This window comes from Lutra lutra, chromosome X (assembly GCF_902655055.1).
Source record: "Lutra lutra chromosome X, mLutLut1.2, whole genome shotgun sequence".
NCBI classification, from domain to species: domain Eukaryota; kingdom Metazoa; phylum Chordata; class Mammalia; order Carnivora; family Mustelidae; genus Lutra; species Lutra lutra.
Window position 1 is genome coordinate 769,856 of NC_062296.1, and position 15,737 is coordinate 785,592.

Here is a 15,737-nt window from a genome sequence, read left to right on the forward strand (position 1 = left end):
CTCAAATGGGCCCTTATTGCTACATAGCAACTCTAGAGTACTGCCCTAGTCTACTGACTTTCCCACTGTCCTGGACCCCTGTCTTGCATTTTCTACTTTTTCCTTAAATCTCCAGCCCCTTTTACCCATTCTCCAACAGCCCTTCTCATTCATAGCTAATGCTTGTGCAGTGAACCTCCAGACTTCCAACACATTTATTGACATCTGTAACCATATCCTGTCTTCATGCTTATGACAATAAATGCACTATGCACCGAAGGCCAACCTCTCCAGTTTCCTAGTCAACCATCTCCAACTTTCCGTTACAGTTCATTTTCATCTTACCCAATACTCAGTTCATAGTCAAATTCTGGTTTTTTTTTTTTTTAATGAAACCAATTGGATTCTTTGATGGAGAGGTGTGGCTGTGAGAGAAAAAGATGAATTAGGAATAACTTCAGTGTTTGGAGTCTGAGGAACTAAAAAGAAGGAATGGTCATTGACTGCCATGGAAAAGGCTGGACAAACAGCAGGTTTTTGGAAGGGACAGAAATTAAGAGACTAATTTTGTACCCAGTAAGGTAGGGAGTTTATATGTGAATCTCCAGTTCAAGGAAGGTATCTGAGATGGAGATATACAACTGGATTTTATCTGCATAGGAATAGACCATCATGAGAATGAGTGTAAACAAAAAATAGGAGAGTTTAAAGAACTGATACCGAGAGCACTCTAACATTTAAAGGTCAGGGACATGAAGAACCAGTGAAGCTGACAGAGAAAGATTGGCAGTGAGGTTAGTAGAAAAATGAAGGAAAATTGGTGTCAGAGAGACCAGCCGAGCTCACACATCAAGGATGGAGTCATCAACTATCAAATACTGAGAATTAGTAATGTAAAGACCAACAGTGACCTTGAATATGTAGTTTTTATGGAATAATGGAAATAAAAGACTTTTTAGAGTGGTTTAAAGAAAGAATATGTGGAAAAGAGTCCAGCTACTTCTCCCCATTTCAGTGGCTACCAATCCAGTCTAAACCATCCTCAACTCTCATGCAAATTGTTGTAATAGCCTCTGAACTAGACTTGCAGTCTCCAGCATAGCAGCTAAAGCACATTTTCAAATTGTAATTCTGATTCTCATTCTCTGCTCCAAACCTCCCAGTGGATTTCCATCTCCCCCTTAGTAAATTCCAAAGCCCTCACTATGGCCTTCAAGTTTCAGAGATTTGACCCTCTGAAACCTCTGACCTCATCTCATACCATTGTTTCCTGCTCACCATGTTCCAGCCACACTGGCTTCATTGCTCTTCCTCAGATGCAACAAATGTATACCTCTCTGTAGGCCTGTGCACTTTGTGTCTCATCCTCTGATATCCTACTGTTGTGGGGAAGCAAGAGCAGGTCTTTTATGTATGTCTGAGCTCCAGAGAGTACCAACTAAATGGTAACACAAGTTCCATGGGCAAGAATAGAGGCAGGGAGACCAGTTAAGAGGCGATTGTAATCATCCAGATAAGAGAAGACAGATTATTTGGATCAAAATAGTGGTGGTAAAAATCAAAAGAAATGGAAAGATGTTGAACATAATTTGAGGATAAGCAGATAGGATTTGCTGTTAGGTTGAATATGGGGGAATGGGGAGAAAGGACTCAAAGAAGATTTTTAGTTTTTTTTTCCTAAGCAACTAGGTGGATGATGATGACATTTAATCAGATGTGGAAGGCTTGAGGTAGAACAGATTCACTTGAAGAAACACTCAAAGGTCTGTTTGGAACATACTTAGTTTGAGATGCCCACTAGACCTCCAGCTGAGAAGTTGAGTAGGCAGCTGGGTATGAGTCTAGAGTCCAAGGAAGAGGTCTGTGCTAAAGATGAATAAACTTGGGGGTTACAAGCACATTGACAGCATTTGAATAGACTCATTGGTATTAACAAGAGAGTAAAAGTAGATGTAAACCATGCCCACTTTAAGCTGAGTCCCCAAAGGTCTATGTCCTCAAGGTAACAGTAAACCAGTTAACCCACTTCACTGATGTACAAATTTCTGTTCTTTTTATTTTTTTAGATTTTATTTATTTATCTGATAGAGATACAGCGAGAGAGGGAACACAAGCAGTGGGAGTGGGAGAGGCAGAAGCAAGCTTCTCACTGAGCAGGGAGCCCGATGCGGGGCTCGATCCCAGGACCTTGAGATCGTGATCTGATCTGAAGGCAGACGCTTAACCATTGAGCCACCCAGGTGCTCCACAAATTTCTTTTCTTAATCATAATTTATGCAACTCTTGGGTTGGCAGTGCCTGCAGACATCTGGCAGAAGAAAACATTAAACTTCTCAACATCCTAGACCTCAACTTATTTTCACAGATCTTTCAGATACAACATCCAGAACACAAAGATACAGGGTACAGAACAAAATGAAAGAAAGAAAGAAAGAAGCAAGTCACAGAAACAATAGAGAACCAAAACAACTCAGAGACTTAAGATCTAGGAATCATATACAGTTATTAAAACACTTATACATCATGCAGAAAGAATTGGTGAACTAGTAGGTAAGTAAAATGAAGTAGTATGGAATGCAGCATGCAGAGATTTTTTTTAATGGAATATATAAAAGAGATAATAAAAGACTATGGCCAACTGTATTTTCCACAAGTGTGTGTGCCAATATGTTATGTCCTATATACTCTTATACAATATAACCTTGACATTCTCCCATTCAAGAGGTAAAATGTAATCCCCCTCCTCTTGGTCTGGACTGGCATTAGGACTCATTTGTGACCAAAAGAATATGACAGAAATCTGTGACCTATAGATGTGGTGGAAGTGATGCTGGTTCAGAAAATACCACATAGCTTACATCTAGTTCTCCTGGGATGTCCTTTGTAAGAAATCTGATTACCCTGGTGCTGTCATGCTGGAAATGTCACATGTAGGCCTTCTGGTCATGAGTCTCAGCAAGTTCAGGTTTCCATTATTCTCCACCACGGCATCAGGCACATGAGTGAAGCCATTTTGGACCCTCCGGACCAGCCTGGATGCCAGCTGACCCAGCCAAGCACTGCTGGAATTCTGACTTAGCAGAATTGACAAGTATCATAAAATGGTTGTTGTTTTAAGACACTAAAGTTTTAAGGTAGTTTGTGATACAGCAACAGATAACCAGAGGAGACTTAAAGGCTAGAGTGTGAAGGATTTACTTCTTTTTAATTGAAATATCAGAAGGAAAGGAAAGTGATTAAAGAAGAAACTGAATATTAAAAATCTTAAAAAGTCTATCAATGCACAGATTGAGGAAGCGCAACAAATCCCAAACAGGATGAACTAAAAAAATCAACACCTAGGCATGTTTTATCAGAGTGAAACTTCAGAAAACCCAAAAGTCTTAAAAGCAGGCAAAGAAAAGAGACAGCATACACTTAAACAAGATACAGAAAGGTGACTTTTCAGTAGTGCTAATTAAACATAGAAAACGGGAATGATATCTAGAAGACACTGAAATGCAATAACTGCCCATCAAAAATATGAATCAAAAATCAAGGCAAAATAGAACATTTTCCAACAAACAGAAACAGAAACTTCACCCTAGCAAAAACCCACTAAAACTATTCTAATGATGTACTTGAGACAGTAGGAAAATGATACTGAATGAAAGAGGTGAAAGGCAAGAAGGACTAAAAAAGTAAAGGGTAAATATATGGGTAAATATAAATATAAATATTCTTTGTATAAACTGGCAAAACGTTTTATGAGTTCTAAGATATAATTGGTTTTTTCACAATGGGTTTGCCACCAAAACAGGTGTCATGAAAACCACCCCTATTTTAGAAAGGAAAACCACCCCTTAATTGGAAATATCAACACTGTCATCATTGGGCACATAAATTTGGGCCAATCCTCTACTCCTGGCCATCTGACCTATAAATGTGGTGGGATCAACCTAAGAACCATTGAAAAGGAGGCTGCTGAGATGGCAAAGAGCTCCTTCAAGTATGCCAGGGTGTCAGACAAATGGCCAAAAGCAAGTGTGGTGGTTTTTGGTATCTCCCCTTGGAAACTGGAGACCAGCAAGTATTATGTGAGTATCACTGATGTCCCAAAACACAGAGCGTTCATCAATAACATGAGAACAGGCACATCTCAGGCTGGGCAGACCCATGAGCATGCCCTTCTGGCTTACATACTGGGTGTGAAACAACTAATTGTTTACAAAATGGATTCCACTGAGCCACCTGCTGCCAGAAGAGACACAAGGAATATGTTAAGGAAGCCAGCACCTATATTAAGAAATTTGGCTACAACCCCAGCACAGTAAGTAGCATTTGTGCCAGTTTCTGGCTGGAGTGATGACAAAATGCTGGAGCCACCTGCTGCCAGAAGAGACACAAGGAATATGTTAAGGAAGCCAGCACCTATATTAAGAAATTTGGCTACAACCCCAGCACAGTAAGTAGCATTTGTGCCAGTTTCTGGCTGGAGTGATGACAAAATGCTGGAGCCAAGTGCTAACAAGAAATGAGACATCACCCACAAAGATAGCTTTATAAGACTGGTGAATCCCAGACCTGTACCCCTGAAAAAATAATACATTAGATGGTAATTAAATAATATAAATAAATAGATGGCTATGCCAGTGGAACCATACTGCTTGAAACTCTAGATTACCTCCTGTCAGCAGATCATCCAACTGACAAGGCCTTTCGTCTGCCCCATGAGTACATGCACAAACTTGGTGGTACTGGTACTCTCCCTGTGAGCCGAATGGAGGTGTGTCCTCAAAGCTTTGCTCCAGTCCGGTCCGTGTTACAACTGAAGTCTGTTGAAATGCACCATGAAGCTTTGAGTTAAGCTCTTCCTAGGAACAGTGTGGGCTTTGATATCAAGAATGTATCTGTCAGAGGTGCCTGGCTGGCTCAGTCAGTGGAACAGGTGACTCTTGATCTTGAGGTTGTGGATTCAAGCCCCACGTTGAGTATAGATATTACTTAAAAATAAAATCTTAAAATAAAGAATGTATCTGTTAGGGTGCCTGGGTGGCTCAGTGGGTTAAAGCCTCTGCCTTCAGCTCGGGTCATGGTCCCAGGGTCCTGGGATCGAGCCCCGCATCGGACTCTCTGCTCAGTGGGGAGCCTGCTTCCTCCTCTCTCTGACTGCCTCTCTGCCTGCTTGTGATCTCTGTCTGTCTGTCAAATACATAATTAAAATCTTAAAAAAAGAAGGTTTAAAAATTTTTTAAAAAAGAATGTATCTGTTAAAGATGTTTGTTGTAGCAGTGACAGCAAAAATGGTGACAGCAAAAATGACCCGCCAGTGAAAGTAGCTGGTGATTACCCTGAACCGTCTGAGCCTAATCATTGCTGGCTATGCATGCATGCTGGATTGTTACACACCTCACAATGCAAGTTTGCTGAGCTGAAGAAGATTGATCAGTGTCCTGGGAAGAAGTTGGAAGATGACCCCGAATTCCAGTTCCTGTCAAGTCCATATGTACTGGGTGTTTCTTTGGATATCCTCCTCTGGGCCGTTTCACTCTTCACAACATGAGACAGACCGTTGCTATGGGTGTCTCAAAGACTTCTGTGGCTAATAGGGTCACCAAGTCTGCTCAGAAAGTTAAATGAATGTAATCCCTAATAACGGCCACCTCAGTCTTAATCAGTGGTGGAAAAACTATCTTAGAACAATCTCGATTGGCTATTTAAGTTTAATAGTAAAAGACTGCTGGGGCACCTGAGTGGCTCAGTTGGTTGGATGTCTGCCTTGGGCTTAGGTCATGATCCCAGGGTGCTGGGATCGAGACCCTCATCGGACTCCCTGCTTGGTGGGAACCCTGCAGAACATACGTACGCTCAGCAGCTCGACTCTTAGATATGTGCCCCGCAGAAATGCATGCATGCATTCACCAGAAGATGTGTATAAGAAGGTTCACAGCTGGGGGAGAAAAGATTCATAGCAGGAGCAGGACTACGTGTAAGCACCAAAAATTAGAAATGAATGTTCATAATTTTGGTATATTTGCACAACAGAATACAAACTATAGCACACAACCAGAAACAAAAGAACGTATACAACATGGTTTGCCAAAATGGACAAAACTCAACTGTGTTCTTTAGGGAAGTATATATACATAGTGGTAAAATTATAAAGAAAAGCAAAGAAATAATGATCATAAATATCACAACAGTGGTTAGGGTTAAGAAGAATGTCACTGGAAAGGCACAGACTGTGAGTCTTCTGTGTTGCTGGTAATGTTCTTGATCTGGATAGTGGTTGCATTTTTATACCAAAAGCACTTTGGTTTTATGTACTTTGTTATACAGTTTTAGTTCACAGTTCCAGCAGATTTTTTAAAAAGATTTTATTTGACAGAGAGAAAAAGAGATAGCAAGAGAGAGCACAAGCAGGGGGAGTGGGAGAGGGAGAAGCAGGCCTCCCTATGAGTGAAGAGCCCAATGCGGGGCTCAATCCTAGGACCCCGGCATCATGACTGGAGCCCAAGACAGATGCTTAATGACTGAACCACCTAGGGGCCCCCTAACAGATTTTTTAACTTCTTTTAAGTTTGTTTTTTGTTTGTTTATGTAATCTCTACACCCAATGCAAGGTTTAAACTCACAACTCCGAGATCAACAGTCACCGGCTCTACTTACTAAGCCACTCAGGCACCCCCAGATTTCTTTTTAAGTAGAGGGAAGAAGTCCAAGGATTGAACCCTGGGGGGCTGTTTAATATTCAGAATTTGTTTATAAGTCCTACATGCATTTAACATTCAACAAATACTTTTTGACCATCTACTATGTGCCAGGCACTTGTTCCAGCTGCTGGGAATACAGCAGTACAGCAGTGGACAAAACAGACAAAACCCCTGCTTTCGTGGAACTTCTACACTAGTGAACCCTGGAGAGAGGGTATGTCAGGAAGATGGAGTGGTTACCTATGCAACATGTTGCTTGCTTGTCCAATAAAATGAGGACATAACAAAATTGATGGGGCATCTGGGTGGCTCAGTGGGTTAAGCCTCTGCCTTCGGCTCGGGTCATGATCTCAGGGTCCTGGGATCGAGTCCCGCGTCGGGCTCTCCACTCAGCGGAGAGCCTGCTTCCTCTTCTATCTCTCTCTCTGCCTGCCTCTCTGCCTACTTGTGATCTCTCTCTGTGAAATAAATAAATAAAATCTTTTAAAAAATTGATTATCAGCTGTAATAAGCCACTCACATGGTCTGGATAGTGTCTCCATCTTGCATGATCTTCATTTAGATCTCTTTTGTAAGCTCTCAACCTCCGTATTTGCCAATTTAATTTACATAGATGTCCCGTGTGTTTAAAACTCTATACCCCCACCTACTTCTCCAGGGTTGCCCATCTCAGTGAGCTGCATCACTGTCCAGCCACTTGCCCACATCAGAAACCTGGACGTTGTCTGTACTAACTCCTTTCTCCCTTCTTCGCCCCAGCTCATCATCAGCTCTATGGAAGTGTCTCCAGTACAGGAAGGGCAAGAATGTCAGGTGTTTCTACCTACCTGATCATGAAGATACTGTTTTTTCTCTGCTCTTTTCCCCCAGGGCTCAAGGTAGGGATGTCCCTCAGTTCAAGAAGGTGGTTTTCCAGGAATTTACTGATGGGTCTTTTACTCAGCCCTTATACCGTGGAGAACTAAACGAACACCTTGGACTCTTGGGGCCATATATAAGAGCAGAAGTTGAAGACAATATCATGGTGAGTTTAGAACAATGAAGTTATAAGAAAATTAATCCTGTATGTATATTTTTGTCTCTGTTTATAAAAATAATGTATTTTCACTTTCTGAGAATTTTAAAGTATAGAAAATTAAGAAGTTAAAAAATAATCCCATAACTACCATTTTAGTGTATGTTCTCTTTGTCCTATGTATTCTTTTCTTTATGTGCTCAAAATTATGCAACGTGTAATTTTACCTCTTCTTTTTTTAAAAAAAGATTTATTTATTTATTTATTTATTTATATTAGGAAGAAAGAAAGAGAGAGCAAGAGTGGGAGGGGCAGAGGGAGGAGAGAGAATCCCAATGTGAGGCTGAATTCCACAACCCCGAGATCACAGCTCTTTTTGGACTAAATAGCATATTGTCAATATTTCTTCTTTTTTAAGATTTTATTTATTTATTTGACAGACAGAGATCTCAAGTAGGCAGAGAGGCAGGTAGAGAGGAGGAAGCAGGCTCACTGCTGAGCAGAAAGCCTGATGCGGGGCTTGATCCCAGGACCCTGAGATCATGACCTGAGCCGAAGGCAGAAGCTTAACCCACTGAGCCACCCAGGCGCCCCATATTGTCAATATTTCTTGTGTCATTAGAAATACTTTCTATTTTGTTTTAATGATGGCATAATAGTCTATTTTGTGAATTTATGGTTTACTTAACCATTTACTTTGAACAACCTTTTAAATAGTTTGCAATGTTTTCACTAGTTCAATAATGTTGCAATCACAACCCTTTTCCTTGGGTAAAATTCCAGAAGTACAATATACATGAACATTTTAAGACTTTCTCTAAAGAATTATCTGTTAATGTCCTTTGCACGTTTGACCTTTTGAGGGAGAACTTTTCTTATCAATTTATATTACCCTATATTTTTCCAAGTTTGTCATCTTTTAATTTTATTTATAGTGATTTTTGAAATAAAACAGGTTTGAATTACTGATAGTAACCCATAAATCTTTCTTTTATGACACACAGCTTTTATGTTTATAAAAATCCTTTCCTATACAAAGACTTTTTTCTTAAAATCACTTATACATTCAACTTTTTTTTACAGTTTAATTGCTTAACATTTAACCTTTTATTTTATTTATTTGTTTATTTTTTAACACTTAACCTTTTAACCCATTAGTAATTCCTGTAGACTACAAGTTATTTGGTGCATTGTGTGAGCCAAAAATGAAAGTAGCTTATTCTTTTCCAAAAATCGTCATCCACTGGCCCAATTGATTATTTACTTTAAGGATATAGAAGGATCTAAAATTATGGAATTGTCAGCAATTCTTTTTCTGTTTTGATTCTTATTTTAGTTTATATATGTCCTGTGAAACGTGTAATTTTTTGAAATCTGAAGTCTTTTTTTTAAGATTTTATTTATTTATTTGACAGAGAAAGATCACAAGTAGGCAGAGAGGCAGGCAGAGAGAGAGAGCAGGGAAGCAGGCTCCCTGCTGAGCAGAGAGCCCAATGCGGGGCTCGATCCCAGGACCTTGGGATCATGACCTGAGCTGAAGGCAGAGGCTTAACCCACTGAGCCACCCAGGCACCCTGAAATCTAAAGTCTTTTTTAAAGATCATATGCATTCATCCTGGAATTTGTCATAAGAACCACACGTTCTTATGCTTATGGTCTCTGAAAACCCCTGGGGTGATATTTTCCCTTTTACTTTTGAACAGCTTTTCAGTATTTAGGAATTTTCTCTTCTGCAACTTTGAGCTCATGCTTTAAAGATTTTAGAGTTCAAAAATACCTCAGTTTCCTCTGTAGATAGAGTGTGAGGTTTGGGTCCTGACAACACCCATCCTCTGTACCACTTCCTCTGGATAAACCCCAAATAGGCATTGCTGTTAGGGATATAAACCTTAAGCTAAGGACTTTATATGATCCTAAAACATGTTACTCAAATTCTTTTTTAAATTTTGTATTTACTTTTTCTCTGCAGGTAACTTTCAAAAACCAGGCCTCTCGTCCCTACTCCTTCTATTCTAGCCTTATTTCTTACGAGGAAGATCAGAGGCAAGGAGCAGAACCTAGAAGAAAGTTTGTCAACCCTAATGACACCAGAATTTACTTTTGGACAGTGCAGCAGCATATGGCCCCCACTAAAGATGAGTTTGACTGCAAAGCCTGGGCTTATTTTTCTGATGTTGATCTGGTAAGCAGATGGACATTGCACTGGCCACTTACTGGTTTAGAAGAAATGGACTTCGTGTTATCTGCTGAGAATTTTTCTATTTACTGTAAGCTTAATGGGAAGATTCCGATAGGGGAGGTGCCATCATATTTGTGTTTGAGAATGATCACTCTGGAACCTACCAGATCAGGATTGGTTTGGAGTGGCATGGAAGTTGATAAGAGATCTATCCTGGTTCATAGGCGAGGGCATTCATGTTCATAGGATTGATGTCTTCTCTCTCAGGAGAAGGATGTACACTCAGGCTTGATTGGACCCCTTCTGATCTGCCGCAGCGATACACTGAACCCTGCTCACGGGCGACAAGTGACAGTGCAGGAATTCGCTCTGTTTTTCACTATTTTTGATGAGACTAAGAGCTGGTACTTCACTGAAAACCTGGAAAGGAACTGCAGAGCTCCCTGCAATATCCAGAAGGAGGATCCCACTCTTAAAGAAAATTACCGTTTCCATGGTAACATACCCCACCCCCAGTTATTATTCAGGCTGAGGCTTGGACAGTGAATTGAGAGTGTGTGTATAGGAGTGGAATCCTTGTAGGAATCAATATTTTTTACTGGAGGAGAGGGAAAGAAACTTCTGTAATGGATTTCAACAGCCTTCTCTGTGTTCTCCTCCAGCAGTCAATGGCTATGTGATGGACACACTGCCTGGCTTAGTAATGGCTCAGGACCAAAAGATTCGATGGTATCTGCTCAGCATGGGCAGCAGTGAAAACATCCATTCTATTCATTTCAGTGGACACGTGTTCACTGTACGGAAAAAAGAGGAGTATAAAATGGCAGTCTACAACCTCTACCCAGGTATGAGCTAATTTCTGCCCTTTTTGTCTACCTGCTGACCTACTGAGTACTTACTTTGCATGGTGCAGGCACTGGGGAAGCAATCCATGAACAAAGCCAAGAAACTCCCTGATCTCAGGTAACTTACTTTTTCAAGTAACATAATAAATAAATTAGCCCAGAGGGGTGCCTTGGTGGCTCAATGGGTTAAACCTCTGCCTTCGGCTCAGGTCATGATCTCAGGGTCTTGGGATCGAGCCCCGCATCAGGCTCTCTGCTCAGCAGGGAGCCTGCTTCCCCCCCCTCCCCGTCTACTTGTGATCTCTCTCTCTGTCAAATAAATAAGTAAAATCTTTAAAAATAAATAAATAAATTAGCCCATAAACAGGATAATTTCAGATACAGATAAAGGAAATAGAACAGAATAAATGAATAATTAATGTTGTGGCACTTTCCTGGGCTGGAGTTACGGTTTCCACTGTCTCAAATGCACCAGTAGTTCTCCATGGTGTGAACTGTTTATGTCCATAACCAGTATAAGCACGACTCACAGTGTTGATCAAAACACAGCTTTATTCTAGGTCTCCACCGCCCCTTTAATAGTGGGAGCAAACTTTCCCTGTTTCTGTGTTAAAATTCCAAGAAGTTCAGTGACTTTCCTGCTCACTCTTCAGTAATAAGCTCTCCTGTGGCCGCTTCACGTCACACATACGCCTCCGACCCCGAACTGCAGGGTGCACTCCGAGAGGCCTATCTCAGGCAAGGATGGTGTGGTTGAGCCCTCTCTTCCTCTGCCTTACGTTTATTGTGTGTCCTCCCCAACCCCTTCATGGCTGCTGCTTTGAACTCCAGCATGGAAATGGTAAAGGTTAAACGCTAGGACAGTTCTTATCTACTTACAACGGACACCTTTATTCTAGGGAGTCACATGTGACTCATGCCTCAGCCCCTCAGTACCCCCTCTAACTTCTTACTGCTGGGTTGCGTTAGCCCTCAAGGCAGCCCTAGTGGCCTAGGTCCACGAGGACCTCACCCTCACTTCCCTGGCCCAGGGAGCTCACATCTGGTTGATGGGGGGGACAAAAACCCACAATAACCTTTGGCACTCTGAGAGTGTAGTGGCTCTCCCCTGTTCCCCCACCAGCCCATCTCTCCCATTTCCCAGGGGTGGGGGCTATCAGAACTCAATCTTCAGTACCTCCAAATTGGCGGGGTCACATAGCAAAGCACTTTGGCTTTGAGGGGGTCAAGAGTGGTAGAACTGACTTAGGTGGCTCTCCTTGGGTGTTCTGCATAAACCAATGTATCTCGTGCTCATTTTTCAGTAAAAAGAAATAATTTTTGTTCCTTCTGTTTTTGAAAAGGTGTTTTTGAGACTGTGGAAATGCTACCATCCAAAGTTGGAATTTGGCGGATAGAATGCCTTATTGGCGAGCACCTACAAGCGGGGATGAGCACTCTTTTTCTGGTGTACAGCAAGAGTAAGTAGCTTTCCTCCTTCCTAGGATGGTTGCTTTTATCAAGAAACAAATACAAGCTCCCAGTCATAAACAAATCTATAATGAATATTGCTGGTAGAAATCATCAGAGTCCTCAGGGAAGAGCAAATATGTGCGAACCTGAAGCTCTAAGTATTTAACAAACTGGTGCTAAAAATAACTTCGTTCTCACAACTTTGTGAAGCTCCAGCATCTCCAAGAGCAAAATGTGAAACTGAATTTTGGTTCAGTTGCCAAAGATAACTTACAAATATGGCTTGGAAGAGTTCAAGATTCAACCACAAACAAGTCAGAGTGTGGATGGTTCTATTAGAGTGAATTAAATGACATGGTTAACAATAGAAATTATCAACCATTGCTTGGTATTCGCCCATTCTCACTGGCTTGCCTTTGTGAAGGCTGAATTTTAGGTACTGCTAGCTGTCACAGCCCTCTCCTTTGATTTCAGAGTGTCAGACTCCGCTGGGGATGGCTTCTGGACACATCCGAGATTTTCAGATTACAGCTTCAGGACAATATGGTAAATACCAGTATTTTGTCTCCCAAGATCTGGGCTGATAGTATCTTTTTTATTTCTGTTGGATTTAGATAACCCATCCATCTCCATCCTTCTATTACATCTACTCCACAAGTGCGTCTTAAATCCATTTTCTCTTCTCTGATTGCCACTGTTCAAGCTACTATCACTTCTCATGACCACCTCCTTACATGTCCTACCTGCATTCCCTGGTGCTCCCCTTGAGTCCATTGTCTTCACTCTGCTATGAGCAGTGACAGGAAAGCTTGAGCAGGATCTGCAGTCAGCTCCCAGATACTGTTTTAGAGCAACAGTAAGCAAACTATGGCCTAAAGGCAAAATCCAGCCCACCAATTATTTATTTTTTTTATTTTTTTATCAACATATAATGTATTATTAGCCCCAGGGGTATAGGTCTGTGAATCATCAGGCTTACACAGTTCACAGCACTCACCATAGCACATACCCTCCCCAATGTCCATAACCCACCACCCTCTCCCAACCGCAGCTCCACCACTTATTTTTATGTAGCCTTCAAACTAAGAATTATTTTTCTAGTTTTAAATGATTGGGGGAAAAAAGAAGAAGAATGTCTCATGACATGTGAAAATTATGTGAAATTCGAATTTCAGCATCTGTACCTAGAATCTTGTACTGACACATACAGCCAGCCCCACTGACCTAAAGTTGTCTGTGGCTGCTTTCACTCTACCACAACAGTTAAGTAGCTGAAACCAAATGATCGGCAGAGCCTAAATTATTTATTATCTGGCTGTTTACAAAAGAAGGTTTGTCAACCCTGTTTTAGAGGGAACAAAGTGCCATTTGAAAACAAGGCCTGATGAGACACCCGGGTAGCTCAGTTGCTTAGGCATCTGCCTTTGGCTCAGGTCATGACCCCAGGGTCCTGGAATCCAGAAACTGGAATCCAGGGAGCCTGCTTCTCCCTCTCCCTCTGCCCCTTCCCCTGCTTGTGCGCTCACTCTCTCTCTCGCTCTCTCTCTCTCTAGCAGATAAATCCCAGACCTGTAGTAGTCACTCTTCTTAGTTACCTATTTATTTATTATTAACATAAAATGTATTACTTGTTTCAGGGGTGCAGGTCTGTGAATCATCAGGCTTACACGGTTCACAGCACTCACCATAGCACATGCCCTCCCCAATGTCCATGCCCCAACCACCCCATCCGTCCCAACTCCCTCCACTCCAGCAACCCTCACTTTGTTTCCTGAGATTAACAGTCTCTCTCTCTCTTTTTTTTTTTTTTTTTGAGATTAACAGTCTCTTATGGTTTGTCTCCCTCTCTGGTTTTGTCTTGTTTCATTTTCCCTCTCTTCCCTCTGATCCTCTGTCTTGTCTCTCCAATTCCTCATATCAGGGAGATCATATGAGAGTTGTCTTTCTCTGACTGACTTATTTCGCTCAGCATGATACCCTCTAGTTCCATCCACGTCGTTGAAAATGGCAAGATTTCATTTCTTTTGATGGCTGCATAGTATTCCATTGTGTATATACACCACATCTTCTTTATCCATTCACCTGTTGATGGACATCTAGGTTCTTTCCATAGTTTGGCTATTGATAAAATCTTTAAGGAGAAGAAAATGAAGCTTGAGAGTTATATACCAAAATAATATTATTTGTCTGTAGGCAAGAGGATGATTTTTTTTTTGAGGATGATTTTTTTAAAGATTCTATTTATTTATTTGACAGAGAGAGAGAGAGAGATCACAAGTACACAGAGAGGCAGGCAGAGAGGGGAGGAAGCAGGCTCCCTGCCGAGCAGAGAGCCCAGCGCAGGGCTCGATCCCAGGACCCTGAGATCATGACCTGACCTGATCATGACCACTGAGCCACCCAGGCACCCCAAAAGGATTTTTTTAACTTTCATTTTTACTCACGTTTTCTCCTTAACTAACTTTTCTAGAAGGAACATACATTATGTAATAAAGAAGTAATGATAGCATTTTCTAGTATTTGTAATACATTCCAGTACCACCTAATTAGAGGTGCTAAGAATAAACAAAATTATTAAGTTTAAAAAATTGGGGGCACCTGGGTGGCTCAGTCGTTAAGCGTCTGCCTTCGGCTCAGGTCATGATCCCAGGGTTCTGGGATCGAGCCCTGCATCGGGCTCCCAGCTTGGTGGGAAGCCTGCTTCTCCCTCTCTCACTCCCCCTGCTTGTGTTCCCTCTCTCGCTGTGTCTCTCTGTCAAATAAATAAATACAATTAAAAAAAATTAAATACTACTGCACTTTTTGCCTTTATCTTCTCCTCAGCTAGGCTTAGCCTTTCTCAAGAGATCAAATTTAGGGGCACCTGGGTGGCCCAGTCTGTTAACTGGCTCTTGATTTCAGCTCAGGTCATGATCTCAGGGTCTTGGGATAGAGCGCCTGTGAGTCTGCTTGTCCCTCACCGTCTGCCCCTCCCCCACCCCTATCTCCCCTACTCCTGCACCCTCCAAATAAATAAATAAAATCTTAAAAGAAGAGAGAAAGCAATTTTATTCCTAAGTATCTAGGACCAACACAGCTGATTCTAATCTCTTTCTCCTTTCTTGGGCAAAGGACAGTGGGCCCCAAAGTTGGCCAGACTGCATTATTCCGGATCGGTCAATGCCTGGAGCACCAAGGATCCCTTCTCCTGGATCAAGGTTAGAAAGCACGTCACATTCAGTCATGTCATGATTCCTCTTGCAAGCTCAAAACAAAAGTCATTTTTATCAAACTCCAGGTAACCAACAGAGAAAGAACAGAGTGGCTTCTGCTTGTTTGCTAGTCCGATCCGGTAAACTAACTTGGAACCAATGACTGAGACAATGTCTTTAGGGTTACTCAGTTTCTTTTTTTCTTTTTTTTTGTTTTTACGATTTTATTTATTTGACAGACAAAGATCACAAGTACGCAGAGAGGCAGGCGGGGTTGGGGGAGTGACGGGGGGGAAGCAGGCTCCCTGTCGAGCAGGAAGCCCAATGCAGGGCTCGATCCCAGGACCCTGGGATCATGACCTGAGCTGAAGGCAGAGGCTTTAA

At 41.7% G+C, this 15,737-nt stretch overlaps 1 protein-coding gene across 8 annotated transcripts in view; it reads left to right on the forward strand.

The window, feature by feature from the left end:
• F8 (coagulation factor VIII) overlaps positions 1-15,737 on the forward strand; it is a 119,294-nt gene that overhangs the window by 73,746 nt on the left and 29,811 nt on the right. For 5 of the 8 annotated variants that reach the window (XM_047715162.1, XM_047715165.1, XM_047715166.1 and 2 more), the window contains 7 exons: positions 7,542-7,695; positions 9,656-9,868; positions 10,133-10,361; positions 10,528-10,710; positions 12,054-12,170; positions 12,637-12,708; positions 15,274-15,359. In XM_047715162.1, coding sequence (XP_047571118.1) covers positions 7,542-7,695; positions 9,656-9,868; positions 10,133-10,361; positions 10,528-10,710; positions 12,054-12,170; positions 12,637-12,708; positions 15,274-15,359 — 1,054 coding nt within the window. Of the gene's footprint in view, positions 1-7,541; positions 7,696-9,655; positions 9,869-10,132; positions 10,362-10,527; positions 10,711-12,053; positions 12,171-12,636; positions 12,709-15,273; positions 15,360-15,737 lie in introns of those variants that run through there. The other 3 variants (XR_007124681.1, XM_047715163.1, XM_047715169.1) reach the window with 3 other exon arrangements.